Below are 17,665 nucleotides of genomic sequence, written 5' to 3' on the forward strand. Positions count from 1 at the left end.
ACAGCCTGATACAGTCATACTCACAGAATCATACCTTACAGACAATGTCCCATAAACCACCATTACCATCCCTGGACATGTCCTGTCCCACCAGCAGGACAGACCCAGCAGAAGTGGCGCCGCAGTGGGATACAGTTGGGAGGGAGTTGCTCTGGGAGACTTTGACATCGACTCCGGACCCCATGAAGTCTCATGGCTTCAGGTTAAACATGGGCAAGGAAACCTTTTACTGATTACCACGTACCGTCCATGTTCAGATGCTAAATCACTTCCTCCATGTTGAACAACACTTGGAGGAAACACTGAGGGTGACAAGGATGCAAAATGTACTCGGGGGGTGGGTTTCAATGTCCCACCACCAGAGTGGCTCGGCAGCAGCATTACTGACCGAGCTGGTCGGGTCCTAATGGATAAAGGACTGAGTCTGCAGCAGGTGGTGAAGGTACCAACAAGTGGAAAAAATATACTTGGCCTCATCCTTACCAATCTACTGGCTGCTGATGCATCTGTCCATGACAGTATCGGGAAAAGTCTTTGTGGAGATGAAGTCCCATCTTCACATTGAGAATACCCTCCATCGTGTTGTGTGGCACTATCACCGTGATAAATGGTACAGGCTTTGAACCGATCTAACAGCTCAAGACTGGGCATCCATCAGGCGCTGTGGGCCATTAACAGCTGCAGAACCTTACTCCAGAACAATCTGTAACCTCACAGCCCGGCATATCCCCCACTGAACCATTACCATCAAGCCAGGGGATCAACTCTGGTTCAATGGAGAGTGCAGGAGGGTATGCCAGGAGCAGCACCAGGTATACCTGAAGATGAGATGTCAACCTGGTGAAGCCACCAAATAGGATTACTTCCAAACAGCATAAACAGCCAGTGATAGACAGAACTAAACGATCCCACAAACAATGGATCAGATCTAAGCTCTGCAGTCCTGCCACATCCAGTGGGGAATGATGTTGGACAATTAAACAACTCCCTGGAGGAGGAAACTCACAAATATCCCCATCCTCAATGATGGAGGAGCCCAGCACATCAGGGCAAAAGATAAGGCTGAAACATTCGCAACAATCTTCAGCCAGATATGCCGAGTGGATGATTCACCTCAGGCTCCTCCAGTGATCCCCTGCATCACAGACACCAGTCGCCAGCCAATTCGATTCACACTACGTGATGTCAAGAAACTGCTAGAGGCAATGGGCTCTGACAACATTTCAGCAATAGTACTGAAGCCTTGTGCTCCAGAACGTGTCACTCCCCGAGCCAAGCTGTTCCAGTAGTTACAACACTGGCATCAACCCGACAATGTGGGAAATTGCCCAGATATGTCCTGTAGAGAAAAAGCAGGACAAATCCAATCTAGCCACTTACCGCCCAATCAGTCTACTCTCCGTCCTCAGTAAAGTGATGGACGATGTCAGTAACAGAGCTATCAAGCAGCACCTGCTCAGCAATAACCTGCTCAGTGACACCCAGTTTGATTCCCCCAGGGTCACTCAGATCCTGACCTCATCACAGCCTTGGGTCAAACATGGACAAAAGAGCTGAATTCCAGAGGGGAGGGGAGAGGGACAGCCCTTGACATCAAGGCTGCAATCGACCGAGTGTGGCATTCAGAGCCCTCGCAAAACTGGAATCAATGGGTATCTGGGGCAAACACTCCAATGGTTAGAGTCAAACCTGACACAGAACATAGAACATTCCAGCGCAGGACAGGCCCTTCAGCCCTCAATGTTGCACTGACCTGTGAAACCAATCTGAAGCCCATCCCACCTACACTATTCCATTCTCATCCATGTGTTTTTCCAATGACCATTTAAATGCCCTTAAAGTTGGTGAGTCTACTACTGTTACAGGCAGGGTGTTCCACGCCCCTACTAATCTCTGGGTAAAGAAACTACCTCTGAAATATATCTTATATCTATCACCCCTCAATTTAAAGTTATGTCTCCTCCTGCCAGCCATCATCATCCACTGTCCACCCTATCTAACCCTCTGATTATCTTATATGTTTCTATTAAGTCACCTCTCAATCTTCTTCTCTCTAACGAAAGCAGCCTCAAGTCCCTCAGCCTTTCCTCTAAAGACCTTCCCTCCATATCAGGCAACATTCTGGTAAATATCCTCTGAAAACTTCCTAATGCTTCCACATCATTCTTATAATGCGGTGACCGTAAAGGAAAGCAATTCTTGAAGCACGGCCGCACCAGACCTCACGGCTCTGAAACTCAATCCCTCTCCCAATAAAAGCTAACACATCGTATGTCTTCTTAGTAACCCTATCAACCTGGGTGCCAACTTTCAGGAATCTATGTACATGGACACTGAGATCTCTCTGCTCATCTACACTACCAAGAATCTTACCGTTACCCTAGTACTCTGTATTCCTGTTGCTCCTTCTAAAGTGAATCACCTCACAATTTTCCACATTAAACTCCATTTGCCACCTCTCAGCCCAGCTCTGCAGCTTATCCATGTCCCTCTGTAACCTGCAACATCCTTCAGCACTATCCACAAATCCACTGACCTTTGTGTCATCCACAAATTTACTAATCTATCCTTATACACCCTCAGCTAGGTCATTTATAAAAAATGACAAACAGCAGTAGCTCCAAAACAGATCCTTGTGGTACCCCACGAGTAACTGAGCTCCAGGATGAACATTTCCCATCAACCACCACCCTCTATCTTCTTTCAGCTAACCAATTTCTGATCCAAACTGCTATATCTCCCACAATCCCATGCCTCTGTATTTTATGCAATAGCCTACCATAGGGAACCTTATCAAATGCCTTACTGAAATCCATATACATCACATAAACCGGTTTACCCTCATCCACCTGTTTGGCCACCTTCTCAAAGAACTCAATAAGGTTTGCGGGGCACGACCTACCCTTCACAAAACCGTGTTGACTATCCCGAATCAACTTATTCCTCTGTAGATGATTATAAATCCTATCTCTTATAACTTTTTCTAACACTCCACCCACAACCGAAGTAAGTCTCACTGGTCTGTAATTACCAGGGTTGTCTCTACTCCCCTTCTTGAACAAGGGAACAACATTTGCTATCCTCCAGTCTTCTGGCACAACTCCTGTAGACAATGATGACACAAGATCAAAGCCAAAGGCTCAGCAATCTCCTCCCTGGCTTCCCAGAGAATCCTAGGATAAATCCCATCCGGCCCAGGGGACTTATCTATTTTTACACTTTCCAGAGTTGCTAACACCTCCTCCTTGTGAACCTCAATCCCATCTAGTCTAGTAGCCTCTATCTCAGTATTCTCTTCGACAACATTGTCTTTTTCCTGTGTGAATACTGACAAGAAATATTCATTTAGCACTTCCCCATTTCCTCTGATTCCCTACACAACTTCCCTCTACTGTCCTGGATTGGCCCAAATTTTACTCCAGTCATTGTTTTATTCCTGATTTTCCTGTAGAAAGCTTTAGGGTTTTCCTTGATCTTATCCACCAACAACGTCTCATGTTCCCTCCTGGTTCTTCTTAGCTCTCTCTGTAGGTCTTTCCTGGCTAACGTGTAACTCTCAAGCGCCCTAACTGAGCCTTCACGTCTTATCCTAACATAAGCCTTCTTCTTCCTATTGACAAGAGATTCAACTTCTTTAGTAAACTACGACTCCCTCACTCAACCACTCCCTCCCTGCCTGACAGGTACAGACTTATCAAGGACGCGCAGTAGCTGTTCCTTGAGTAAGATCCACATTTCAACTCTGTCCATCCCCTGCAGTTTCCTTCCCCATCCTATGCATCCTAAATCTTGCCTGATCGCATCATAATTGCCTTTCCCCCAGCTATAACTCTTGCCCTGTGTATATACCTGTCCCTTTCCCATCGCTAAAGTAAACATAACCGAATTGTGGTCACTATCACCAAAGTGCTCCCTCCAAATCTAACACCTAGCCGGGCTCATTACCCAGTACCAAATCCACTGTGGCCTCGCCCCTTGTTGGTCTGTCTACATACTGTGTCAGGAAACCCTCCTGCACACAATGGACAAAAGCTGACCCATCTAAAATACTCGAATTATTGTAATTCCAGACAATATTTGGAAAGTTAAAAGTCCTCCATAACAACTACTACCAAGAATCATCTCTGCTATCCTTTCCTCTACATCTCTGGAACGTTTTGGAGGCTGATAGAAAACTCCCGACAGGGTGACCTCTCCTTTCCTGTTTCTAACCTCAGCCCATACTACAGTAGATGTGTCTTCAAATGTCCTTTCGGCCACCGTAATATTGTCTTTGACTAACAATACCACACCCCACCCTCCTTTACCATTTTACTGAAACACCTAAATCCTAGAACCTGCAATAACCATTCATGTCCCTGCTCTACCCATATCTCTGAAAGGGCCATAACTTCGAAGTCCCAGGTACCAACCCATGCTGCAAGTTCACCCACCTTATTCTGGATGCTTCCGGTGTTGAAGTAGACACACTTCAAACCACCTTCCTGCTTGTTAGTGAACTCTTGCAACCTAAAACCTCATTTCTGACCTCAGTGCTCTCAACTTCCTGGTCACTGGAACTATGGCTTGGTTCCCATCCCCCTGCTGTATTAATTTAAACTCTCTTGCAGAGCATGAGCAAATTCTACCCCCTCCCCACCCCCCCACCACCACCGTCAGGATATTGGTACCCTTCTGACTGAAGTGAAGACCATTCTGTTTGTAGAGGTCCCACCTACCACAGAATGAGCCTCAATTATCCAGGAATCTGAAACTCTCCTCCTGCACCATCCCTGTAACCACATGGTCAACTCCTCTCTCTCCCTATTCCTCGCCTTGCTAACATGGGGAACAGGCAACAAACCAGAGATAACAAGTCTGTTTGTTCTAGCACTAAGCTTAATAGTGTTCTTTGAGGAAGTGACCAAGTTGATAAATGAAAGAAGGGCTGTAGATGTCATATACAGGACTTTAGTAAGGCATTTGATAAGGTTCCCCATGGGAAACTAATGTAGAAAGTGAGGTCACATGGTGTGCAGGGTGTTCTAGCTCGGTGGATAAAGAACAGGTTGAGCAACAGGAGACAGAGAGTAGTAGTTGAAGGGAGTTTCTTGAAATGGAGAAAGGTGACCAGTGGTGTTCCACAGGGGTCAGTGTTGGGGCCACTGTTGTTTGTGATATACATAAATGATATGGAAGAGGGCACTGTTGGTATGATCAGCAAGTTTGCAGATGACACAAAGATTGGTGGAGTAGCAGAAAGCATAAGGGACTGTCAGAGAATATAGGAGGATATAGATAGACTGGAGAGTTGGGCAGAAAAGTGGCAGATGGTTTTTAATCCAGACAAATGTGAGGTGATGCATTTAGGCAAGATTAATTCTAGAGCGAAAAAGCTTGTCTCTATCCACCCTGTCTATACCCTTCATGATTTTGCAAACCTCAATCAGGTCTCCCCTCAATCTCCTTTTTTCTAGTGAAAATAAACCTAACCTACTCAACCTCTCTTCATAGCTAGCACCTTCCATACCAGGCAACATCCTCGTAAACCTTCTCTGCACCCTCTCCAAAGCGTCCACATCCTTTTGGTAATGTGGCGACCAGAACTGTACACAGTACTCTAAATGCGGCCGAACCAATGTCTTGTATAATTTTAACATTACCTGCCATCTCTTATACTCAATACCCCGTCCAATGAAGGCAAGCATACGATATGCCTTCTTGACCACTCTATCCACCTGTGCAGCAACCTTCAGGGTACAATGGACCTGAACTCCCAGATCTATCTGCCCATCAACTTTTCCCAAGGAAGAGCCTTGGGAAAAGTTGATGGGCAAAGAGATCTGGGAGTGCAGGTCCATTGTACCCTGAAGGTTGCTGACAGGTGGATAGAGTGGTCAAGAAGGCATATCGTATGCTTGCCTTCATTGGACGGGGTATTGAGTATAAGAGATGGCAGGTAATGTTAAAATTATACAAGACATTGGTTCGGCCGCATTTAGAGTACTGTGTACAGTTCTGGTCGCCACATTACCAAAAGGATGTGGACGCTTTGGAGAGGGTGCAGAGAAGGTTTACGAGGATGTTGCCTGGTATGGAAGGTGCGAGCTCTGAAGAGAGGTTGAGTAGGTTAGGTTTATTTTCACTAGAAAAAAGGAGATTGAGGGAGGGACCTGATTGAGGTTTGCAAAATCATGAAGGGTATAGACAGGGTGGATAGAGACAAGCTTTTTCCCAGGGTGAAGCATTCAATAGCGAGAGGTCATGCTTTCAAAGTGAGAGGTGGAAAGTTTAAGGGGGATACACGCAGCAAGTACTTCACACAGAGAGTGGTGGGTGTCTGGAACACGTTGCCAGCAGAGGTGGTAGAGGCAGGCACGGTAGATTCATTTAAGATACATCTGGATAGATGCATGAGTAGGTGGGGAACAGAGGGACACAGATGCTTAGGAATTGGGTGACAGGTTTAGACAGTACATTTGTATCGGCTCAGGCTGGGAGGGCCGAAGGGCCTGGTCCTGGGCTATAAATGTTCTTTGTTCTTTGTTTTTTCTTCCACCCTCGCTCCCTGAATTCCTGCCTTAAATCCCCATCCCTTTTCCTACCTATGTCGTTGGGGCTGCTCCCCCTCACCCTCAAGGATCCCGAAAACACGATCAGAGACATCACAAACCCTGGCACCTGGGAGGCAACACACCAACCGTGAGTCTCTCTCGTTCCCACAGAACCTTCTATCTGTCCCCCTAACTGTGGAGTCCCCAATGACTAATGCTCTGCTCCTCTTCCCCCTTCCTTTCTGAGCAACAGGGACAGACTCTGTGCCAGAGCCCTGTGCCCCACTGGCTTACCCCTGGTAAGTCGTCCCCAACATTATCCAAAACAGCATACTTGTTGTTGAGGGGAACGGCAACAGGGGATCCCTGCACTGCCTGCCAGTTCCCTTTCTGTCCCCTGACTGTAACCCATCTCCCTTCGTGTACCTGAGGTGTAAGTACCTCCCTGTAACTCCTCTCAATAACCCCCTCTGCCTCCTGAATGATCTGTAGTTCATCCAGCTCCAGCTCCAGTTCTCCAACACGGTTTTCGAGGAGCTGGAGTTGGTTGCACTTTCCGCAGATGTAGTGGACAGAGATACTAGTGGTGACCCTTAACCTCCCACATTCTGCAGGAGGAACATTCAACTGCCCTAACCTCCATTCCCACAGTTCTAAATTCCCAAAGGGACTGTGGAAAAATAAAGAATTAAAAAAAAAACTCGTTACCTTACCAATCCGGCGCACAGAACTCTTTTTTGTGGTGAGAGGAGGAGGATGGGTGGAGACACTACCTAAGTCATGTTTCAGGTAATGCAACCACCCAAATATATTACTTCACCTACCCAGCCATCCTGTGTCTGCTCCTGCTCAGCGTGCGCTCCACCTATTCACGAGTTAAGTTTATGTAAGTTTAAAATGTACCTTCCCAGCAGGTCCCTAGTGCTCACTGTCGCTCCTCGCACTGCTGCTGCTCCTGGGCCATTCTACTCTGAAAACGCCCAATCTTGGAATCTAAGCAGTCTCGGGTCTGGATAGTACTTGGATGGGACACCACCTGGGAATACCAGGTTCGGTAGGCTGGGCAGCACCGACAGCCATACCTGGTACATAGGAAGATGGCTGTGGTTGTGGAGGGTCAGTCATCTCAGCTCCAGGACATCTCTGTAGGAGTCCCTCAAGGTAGTGCCCTCAGCCCAACCATCTTCAGCTGCTTCATCAATGACCTTCCCTCGGTCAGAAGTGCAGATGTTCACCGATGATTGTACAGTCATCAAAACCATTCGCGACTCCTCAGATACTGAAGCAGTCCATGTCCAAATGCAACAAGATCTGGATAATATCCAGGCTTGGGCCAACAAGAGGCAAGTAACATACGTGCCACACAAATGCCAGACAATGACCATTATCAATAAGAGACACTCTAATCACTATCGCTTGACATTCAATGGTCTGACCATCACTGAATCCCTCACTGTCAACATCCTTGGGGTTACCATTGTCCAAAAACTCAACTAGACTCACCACATAAACACAGTGGCTACAACAGCAGATCAGAGACTAGGAATACTGCAGTGAGTAACTCCCGAAAGCCTGTCCACCATCTACAGCGGCACAAGTCAGGAGTGGGATGGAATACTCCCCACTTGCCTGGATGGGGGCAGCTCCAACAACACCCAAGAAGCTCGACACCATCCAGGACAAAGCATCTTGCATAACTGCACCCACAAACATTCGCTCCTTCCACCACCGACGCTTAGTAATTGCAGTGTGTACTATCTACAAGTTGCAATGCAGAAATTCACCAAGATCCTCAGACAGCACCTTCCAAACCCATGACCACTTCCACCTCGAAGGTTAAGGGCAACAGATACATGGAACACTACCCCCTGCAAGTTCCCCTCCAAGCCACTCACCATCCTGACTTGGAAATATATCGCCACTCTTTCATTGTATCTGGTTCTAAATCCTGGAATTCCCTCCCTAAGGGCATTGTGGATCAACCTACAGCACATGGACTGCAGTGGTTAAAGAAGGCAGCTCACCCCCACCTTCTCAAGGAGCAACTAGGGATGGGATGTCAAATCTGGCCCAGCCAGTGACACCAACGGCCCAGAAATGAATAAAAAAATGTACAATCACGTTATATATTACACCTCCTGTATAATGTTAGTGAGCTAATTTTACTCAGTAATCTCTATGTGTCTAGCCTTACTGTTAAAATATTACCTTTTAATGGCAACAATCTTGTTCCTGCATCTTCCTTTGTAAACTTTCCCAAACGAACCTGCATGGTTTCAGAGAGATGCCAGATGGTCAGTCCGTGTTTTAGACTGAATTCACTGATCCGCCCCACTCGAATGAGAAACTGTTATATTGTTACCTGATCCAATAATTTCATGGAACTCGATGTCCGACAGCTGGAGGTGGAAATGGGAAGGAAGCTCAGCTCGCAGGAGCAGCACGTCCGCTTTCTCTGAACAACAGGCAGGGTGGAAAGAAAGAGACTTAGTGCTCACAGACGTGTCAAGAATTTGTTAACAATTTGTATTTATATAGCACCTGTAACATAATAAAAACATCCCAGGAATATCATTGAATACAATTTGACAGGAGATATGAGGACAGGTGACGATGAGGATGTTTGGTTGAAGAAGCTGTGGTTTTAGTGGAAGTTAGGGAAGGAGAGGTTTGGGGAGGGAATTCCAGAGCTTTTAGCCCAGGGACCTAAAGGCATGACCACCAATAGTGGAGCAATGGAAATCAGGAGATGGCCAAGAACCCAGAATTGGGTGAGCACAGATATCTAACTGGGCTTTAGGGCTCAGGGAGATTAGAGATAGGAAAAGGACCAATTCTTCCAAAATGTCTGAACTGGTATAACTCAAAGCAAAATACCATGTATGCTGGAAACTGTTCAGAAGAACAGCCATATTGGAACTGAAATATTAACTCTCTTTTACTCTCTGCAGAAGATCATGAAACCATCAGAATCTTCAGACCTGGGAGTAGGAGTTGGCCATTCAGCCCATTGAGTCTGCTCTGCAATTCATCGCAATCATGACTGATCTATAATCCTCATCTCCACTTTCCTGCCTTTTCCCGATACCCTTGATTCCCCCTTTCTAATTGTAGATCTATCTGTCTCAACCTGGAATACCTGTACTGCCCAATGTGCTCAGTGCTGTATGTTCTAGGTCTGAGCTAGTGCTGGTTTCCAAGCTGGGCTAGGTAGCCCCATGAACCTGTGTGATTACTATACAGACATACTGTGTACACAATAGAGAGGGCAATTCATGCATCTTGCAGAAATGATACCCGGGAAAGCTCGATGAACAGATTCAGTATTTCCTTCCTGTTTAGTTCCTGCTTTTGACTTTCCCTTCTCTTGAAGGTGAAGTTACCTTTCTGACAGTCAATTTGAATTGTCCCTGTATGAGACAATGTGTACAGTCATACTATTCAACAGCAAGGAGCATCACAGAGAGACTAGCTCACCTGATGGTGCGTTACAGCACGTGTCAATGGGTGATCAATAGAACTGGGAGTCCTGGTTGTAAATGCCTCTGTAATAACTCAGAGAACCCGACTGAAAAGGAACATCATTTATTGTTGAACATAAACATAGAGCCACTACACATGGTGTACAGAGGCTTCTCCCAGCCCAGGACAGACAATGCTGCAGCGATGGATGCTGAGTCTGCTTTTTGTTTATATATAACCGATATTTCTAATCACCTGTTCGCAGATGTTATTACACATCTTTGGAGCAGGTAGGCGTGGAACCCGGGCGTCCTGGTCCAGTGATAGGGACACGAGCACTGCACCACGAGAGGGCTGGGCTCAGATGATGAAGCAGAGGGCAGGCCATTGCCTCTTACCATGGGAACTCGGATTCAACGAGCTCCTCAGGAAGATTAACTAGTAATTCCCCACCGGCCTACTTGAGGTTATTACACTACCATCCCACCACCCTCACATGGAGAAGTTACCAAGTTTTACACCTTACTCCGACCCTGGCTTTGGCCTTGAGATCCTCCAGCTGAGTCAATGGCTGCTGTTTACTGACAATTGTCTCATTTATGTAGAAACAATTACTCTGCTAACAGTGTGCGTCATATTTCTGAATTAATCTTTCTCTTTGTAATTTTTTCTTTCATTCACAAGTAAGGATGGCAGATTTCCTTCCTTAAAGGACATTATTGAACGTGATGAGTTTCTCTCCTAACAATTAAAATCATTAAACTCCTAATTCCAGATTTTTATTGAATTTGAATTCCATCAGTTACCAGGACAGGATTCTCACCTGGGTCCCTGGGGTTGCCGGGTTAATAACCTAGTGATGAAATTACAAGGCTATCATCTCCCCTTGTAATATAAGGGGGGGTAGGTATAGGACAGATGTTAGGGATAGGTTCTTTACTCAGCGAGTCGTGAGTTCATGGAATGCCCTGCCAGTAGCAGTGGTGGACTCTCCCTCATTATGGGCATTTAAGCGGGCATTGGATAGGCATATGGAGGATAGTGGGCTAGTGTAGGTTAGGTGGGCTTGGATCGGAGCAACATCGAGGGCCGAAGGGCCTGTACTGCGCTGTATTCTTCTATGTTCTATGTTCTATGTTCTATGGATAGTGAAGCTGATGGACACAAGTTGCTTTGACATGAGATCCTGCCAGTAAACTTTTACATTTTAGTGATGAGATCTCACTCCAACGTGCACCTTCTCACCTTTGGTCATGTTTTTGATCTTCCCAAGTGGTGATGGAACAGACACATAGGCACCATCTGAAGAGAAAGAAGGGTAGTTTAAAATTAATATAACTTCCAAAGCTACTGCCTGCACAATTATGGTGAGGGATGACCTAAAAAGTTAAAGAAAAAAATCTAGCGGTTATACAGCACCTTACTAAGCTTCATAGACCCAGACATCATGAATAGAGCTAATTCAGCCCATCCTGCTTATAACCAGCCTTTTGAATTAGTCCCAGTGAACCTGCCCTTTCATCATAGCCCTGTCAATGTTTTCCCTTCAATTCCCTTTTGTAAGTTATTTCTGATTCAGCATCCACCACCCCTTTCAGGCATTGCATTCCAGGTTACGACATCCAGTCACAAACATTCTCTGCTTCCTCTGCCTTTCTCCTTTGTAGATCTATGTTGGTGTTCAACAATAAATGATGTTCCTTTCCAGTCAGGCTCTCTGAGTTATTACAGAAGCAACCAGGATTCCCAGTCCTATTGGTCACCCATTGACACTTGCTTTAACATACCATTAGGTGAATTGGTCTCTCTTTGATGCACGTTGCTGTTGAATAGTATGACTTGCAGGTTGTAGGGAGACTTGGATAAACTGCAGAATGTGGCTGAAAGGTGGCAAATGGAGTTCAATGCAGATAAATGTGACGTGATTCACTTTGGGAAGAATAACAGGAAGGCAGAACACTGGCTTAATGGAAAGATTCATGATAGTCTGGATGTGCAGAGGGATCTTGGAGTCCATGTACATAAATCCCTGAAAGTTGCCACCCAGATGGATAGTGCTGTTAAGAAGGCACACGGTGTGTTAGGTTTCATTGGTGGGTGGATTGAGTTCCGGAGCTGTGATGTCATGCTGCAACTATACAAAATGTTGGTGCAGCCACAATTGGAATATTGTGTACAGTTCTGGTCCCCATATTTCGGGAAGGATGTGGAAGCATTGGAAAAGATGTAGGGGAGATTTACCAGGATGTTGCCTGGTCTGGAGGGAAGGTCTTATGAGGAAAGGCTGAGAGACTTGCATCTGTTCTCATTGGAAAGAAGAAGGCTAAGGGGGGATTTGATAGAGACATGCAAGATGATCAGAGGATTAGATAGGGTAGACAGTGAACGTCTTTTTCCTAGGATGATGACGCCAGCTTGTATGAGGAGGTAAAACTACAAATTGAGGGGTGATAGATTTAAGACAGATGTCAGAGGCAGGTTCTTTACTCAGAGAGTGGTAAGGGTGTGGAATGCCCTACCTGCCAATGTAGCTAACTCAGCCACATTAGGGGGATTTAAACAATACTTAGATAAGCACATGGATGATTTTGGGATAGTGTAGGGGATGAGCTGAGAATAGTTCAGAGGTCGGTGCAACATTGAGGGCCGAAGGGCCTGTTCTGCGCTGTATTGTTCCATGTTCTTTGATAGCACAGCGGCTCAGTGGTTAGCACCGCTGCCTCAGAGAACCAGGGAGAAAGTGAGGACTGCAGATACTGGAGATCAGAGTCAAAAGGTGTGGCGCTGGAAAAGCACAGCAGGTCAGGCAGCATCCGAGGAGCAGGAGACACAACGTTTCGGGCATAAGCCCTTCATCAGGATTGTTGGGGTAGGGGCAGCCAAGGGAGCTGCAAGATAAATGGGAGGGGGTGGGATTTGGGGGGCAGAGAGCTGGGAATGTGAAAGGGAGATGGAGATGGGGAGAAGGTGATAGGTTGGAGAGGAGGGTGGAGCAGATAGATGGGTAGGAAGATGGACAGGTAGGACAGTTCAAGAGGGCGGTGCCGAGTTGGAAGGTTGGATCTGGGATAATGTGGGGGGAGGGGAGATGGGGAAACTGGTGAAATCCACATTGATGCTGTGTGGTTGGAGAGTCCCAAGATGGAAGATGAGGTGTTCTTCCTCCAGGCGTTGGATGACTAGGATTTACTCCAGATCCAACCCTCCAACTCAGCACCACCCTCTTGAACTATCCTAACTGTCCATCTTCCTTCCTATCTATCTGCTCCACCCTCCAATCAATCTGTCACCAACACCCCCATTTGCATCCACCTGTCACCTTCCCAACTACCTTCCCCCTGCCCCACCCTCACCCTCCTACTTATCTCTCACCCCTTCCCCCTGCCCCACCCTCACCCCAACCACATTCCTAATGAACAGCTCATGCTTGAAACATTGACTCTCCTGCTCCTTGGATGCTGCCTGACCGGCTATGCTTTTCCAGCACCACACTTGACTCTTAGCACCAGGGACCTGAGTTCAATTCTGTCAAGTGACTGTCTGTGTGGAACTTTCACATTCTCCCCGTGTCTGCGTGGGTTTCCTCTGGGTGCTCCGGTTTCCTCCCACAGTCCAAAGATGTGCAGGTTAGGGTGGATTGGCCATGAGAAGCAGAGTGGATCTGGGCAGAATAGTCTTCAGAGGGTCAGAGTAGAGTCAGTGGGCCGAATGGCCTGCGTCCACACTGTAGGGATTCTGTGAATTGTCTTTGAATGATCATTTCCAGCTTCAAAGTAACATATCCAGTGAAGGAGTGTTGGAGGAATGCTCACTGTTGAAAAGTGGCACCAATTTCTCCACAGCTGACTCTCACAAATATCAAAGAAATCAATGATCAGGTGTTTATTGTATATTGATATTGCAACATTGAATATTTTCAAGAAGAAGTAGATATAATTCTCAGGTCTAAAGGGATCAAAGGGTATGGGGAGAGAGCAGAAACAAGGGACCAGCCATGACCAGACCGAATGGTGCAGCAGGCTCGAAGGGCCGAATGTAAACGACTATGATTAGGTGAGATTAGATTCCCTACAGTGCGGAAACAGGCCCTTCAGCCCAACAAGTCCACACCGACCCTCTGAAGAGTAACCCACCCAGACCCATTTCCCCCTGACTAATGCACTTAGACTATCGGCAATTTAGCATGGCCAATTCACCTAACCTGCACATCTTGGGAGTGTGGGAGGAAACTGGAGCACCCCCACGCAGACTCGGGGAGAATGTGCAAACTCTACACAGACAGTCACCCGAGGCTGGAATCAAACCTGGGACCCTGGTGCTGTGAGGCAGCAGTGCTAACCACTGAGCCACAGTGCCGCCCAAATTTAAATTTCACTCTGCGCCTTGCCAGGACTTGAACCCAGGACTCCTAGAACATTATTTGGGTCTCTAGATTAAGAATCGTGTGATGATGCCACTAAGCAATTGCCTCCCCGATCTGGAGTTAATATTGAGTTCAATACCTTCAGATTGTGAACCCACTCCCACTGCTTCCCTTTCTTTGAGCTTTACTTATTACATTCTCTGTCACCATGCCCTCTCTCCCCTCTCCCCCCACCCCAATGGGACTGTCTGTCCTTTCCAGTTTGACAGTTAGACACACCACTGTTCTGCTGTCTAGATCAGAGTGGTGCTGGAAAAGCACAGTAGGTCAGGCAGCATCCGAGGAGCAGGAAAGTCGACGTTTCAGGCAAAAGACGTTCATATTCTCACATTCCCATCACTTAACCAGCCTCCTGCCTGTCCATCCTGATGCTGCCTGGCTTGCTGTGTTCCCCCAGCCTCCTGCCTGTCCGTCCTGATGCTGCCTGGCTTGCTGTGTTCCCCCAGCCTCCTGCCTGTCCCTCCTGATGCTGCCTGGCTTGCTGTGTTCCCCCAGCCTCCTGCCTGTCCCTCCTGATGCTGCCTGCCTTGCTGTGTTCCCCCAGCCTCCTGCCTGTCCGTCCTGATGCTGCCTGGCTTGCTGTGTTCCCCCAGCCTCCTGCCTGTCCCTCCTGATGCTGCCTGCCTTGCTGTGTTCCCCCAGCCTCCTGCCTGTCCCTCCTGATGCTGCCTGCCTTGCTGTGTTCCCCCAGCCTCCTGCCTGTCCCTCCTGATGCTGCCTGCCTTGCTGTGTTCCCTCAGCCTCCTGCTTACCTACCCTCCACACTTCACATCAACTCTGACAAAAAGTCATTGAGACTTGAAACATTATCTTGCTCACTCTCGACAGATGCTGCTTGACCCACTATGATCTCCTACATTTTCTGTTTTCAGAGCAATTTCAAATGACAGTGTAAATGTTTGTGTGGCTCTTATTTGACATTGACTCAATACAATTAATTCAGAGGTGTAATGAAATTATCTCAAATTCTCCGTTATTGCAAAACAGGGTGTGGAAGCTTCAATTAGCAACGGTGAACAACTTGAAGTTCACAGAATCCCTACAGTGTAGAAACAGGCCCTTCGGCCCAACAGGCCCACACCGACCCTCCAAAGAGTAACCCACTCAGTCCCATTGCCCTACATTTCCCCTGACTAATGCACCTAACCTACACATCACTGAACACTATGGGCAATGTAGCATGGCCAATCCACCTAACCTGCACATCTTTGGACTGTGGGAGGAAACAGGAGCAGACACAGGGAGAATGTACAAACTCCACACAGTCACCCAAGGTGGGAATCGAACCCCGGTCCCTCACACTATGAGGCAGCAGTGCTAACCACTGAGCCACCATGCTGTTCCCAGCAGCAGCAATAAGATCTCAATTTCATGCACTTACCTCCACCCGGCTGGGAGTATTCATTGCAAGGTGATTCATCCTGAGGTCTTTTATAATGTTTCAGCAACGTCACAATGGCATCATGACCTGGAATAAGGTCAGCAACAGCAGTGACTGGGAATATTTGTGTTTCACTATGTTCTCTGTACAGGTATGCATTTTCACACTACAAGAACAACAAACGCTAATATTTCTACCTCATTCAAAATATCCCAAAGCTTTACACTAATGAAGCATTCTGGAAATGTACTCACTGCCTCAGGAGTAACTCAGCGGTGCAACACTCTCTCAGTACGGATTCCCGGTATAGAGGGATTGCCTTATGAGCAACGGGTAAACAGGGTAGGACGCTACTTCCTGGAATTTGGAAGAACGAGTGGTGATCTCATTGAAACTTATCAGATTCTGAAGGAGCTTGATGGGGTCAATACTGAGAGGCTATTTCCCCTCATGGGAGGGTCTATAACCAGAGGGCAGAGGCTCAAACTAAAGGGGCACCGATTTCAGATGGAGATGAGATGGAATTTCTTTTCTCAGAGGGTTGCGAGTCTTTGGGACTCCTTGTCACAGAGAGCTCAGGGGGCAGAGGCCTTGTATATATTTAAGACTGAGATAGAGAAACTTTTGACCTATCTTGACCCCCTTTAGGTGTCACGGTGGCTCAGTGGTTAGCACTGCTGCCACACAGTGGCAAGGACCCGGGTTCAATTCCAGCCTCGGGTGACTGTCTGTGTGGAGTTTGCACGTTCTCCCCGTATCTGCATGGGGTTGCTCCGGTTTCCTCCCACTATCCAAAGATATGCAGTTTAGGGTGAATTAGCCATGGTAAGTTGCCCAGGGTGTTCAGGGATATGGAGGTTAGGTGCATTATTCAGAGTAATAAGGTTGGGGAATGCGTCTGGTTGGGATATCCTTCGTCGGGTTGATGTAGATTTATTGGGCCAAAGGGCCAATAATGTTTCAGCACTGTAGGGCCTGTTTTCACACTGTAGGGAGCCTATGATTCTATCGGGGAATTGAGGTTTACGAGGAAAGGACAGGAAAGTGGAGATGAGAAATTTCAGGTCATCCATGATCCTATTGAATGGTGGAACAGGCTTGAGGGGCTAAATGGCCTCATCCTGTTCCTCTTAGCAATGGCCTTACTGACCCTCTGACAGTGCGGCACTCCCTCAGTGATGCCCTGGGACTGTCAGCATGGATTTGATGTTCAAGTCTCTGGACCTGGTATTGGACGGAATAACTCTCTGACTGGGGGATAGGAGAGAGCTACAGTGTGACTCCTACCTTCCCAGTGACTCTCATACCTTTCTCATAGGCCCACATCAGGCAGGTCTGTTCATCCTTCTCCCCACTGGAACGGCTGGGGTCTGAGGCCACCAGGTTCATGTCAGCTCCACTGTCCAATAGGAATTGGACCAGTCGGATGTGGCCATGGTAACAGGCACTGTGTAGACCTGTAATAAAAAGCACGTTCAGTCTCACAGAGCAACATTGTCGGGTACATTTTGAGAAGCTCCTCAAACCCATCAGTGACTCTTAGAAACCAATACTCCTTCAGTTCCACTCTGCCTACCCTCCACTGAGCTGCAAATATCCCTGCCCGGAATCTCCCCATTCCTCTAGGAAGCTGCTATTGAATCTTGTTTGCAGCTTCCTGTTGGGAAGTGCATTCCAGAGCACAACATACCAACGGACAGAGCACATCCAACATACAAATTAGGAACTGCGGGAGATCATTCACTCAGATCACAACAGATCAGTTTATCTTCCAAATGCCACATTCTCATCTCTTTGGTAACCTTTGATGTCCCTTTCCTAACAAGAAGCTATCTACCTTCATCTTAAAAATGCTCAGTGACCTTC

The 17,665-nt window shown here is 47.1% G+C and overlaps 1 protein-coding gene across 1 annotated transcript in view; it reads right to left on the bottom strand.

Annotated features, from left to right (window-relative positions):
• Window positions 1–17,665, bottom strand: part of tnni3k (TNNI3 interacting kinase) — a 171,431-nt gene that overhangs the window by 94,552 nt on the left and 59,214 nt on the right. Inside the window, exons 11-15 of the mRNA XM_087990344.1 lie at window positions 17,107–17,256; window positions 15,800–15,886; window positions 11,241–11,297; window positions 8,896–8,988; window positions 8,742–8,799 (exon numbers count right to left, since the gene is read on the bottom strand). Coding sequence (XP_087846470.1) covers window positions 8,742–8,799; window positions 8,896–8,988; window positions 11,241–11,297; window positions 15,800–15,886; window positions 17,107–17,256 — 445 coding nt within the window. The remainder of the gene's footprint in view (window positions 1–8,741; window positions 8,800–8,895; window positions 8,989–11,240; window positions 11,298–15,799; window positions 15,887–17,106; window positions 17,257–17,665) is intronic.

Source organism: Chiloscyllium plagiosum, unplaced genomic scaffold (assembly GCF_037043375.1).
Source record: "Chiloscyllium plagiosum isolate Xiang-an unplaced genomic scaffold, Cpla_swu_hap1 HiC_scaffold_9, whole genome shotgun sequence".
NCBI lineage: Eukaryota > Metazoa > Chordata > Chondrichthyes > Orectolobiformes > Hemiscylliidae > Chiloscyllium > Chiloscyllium plagiosum.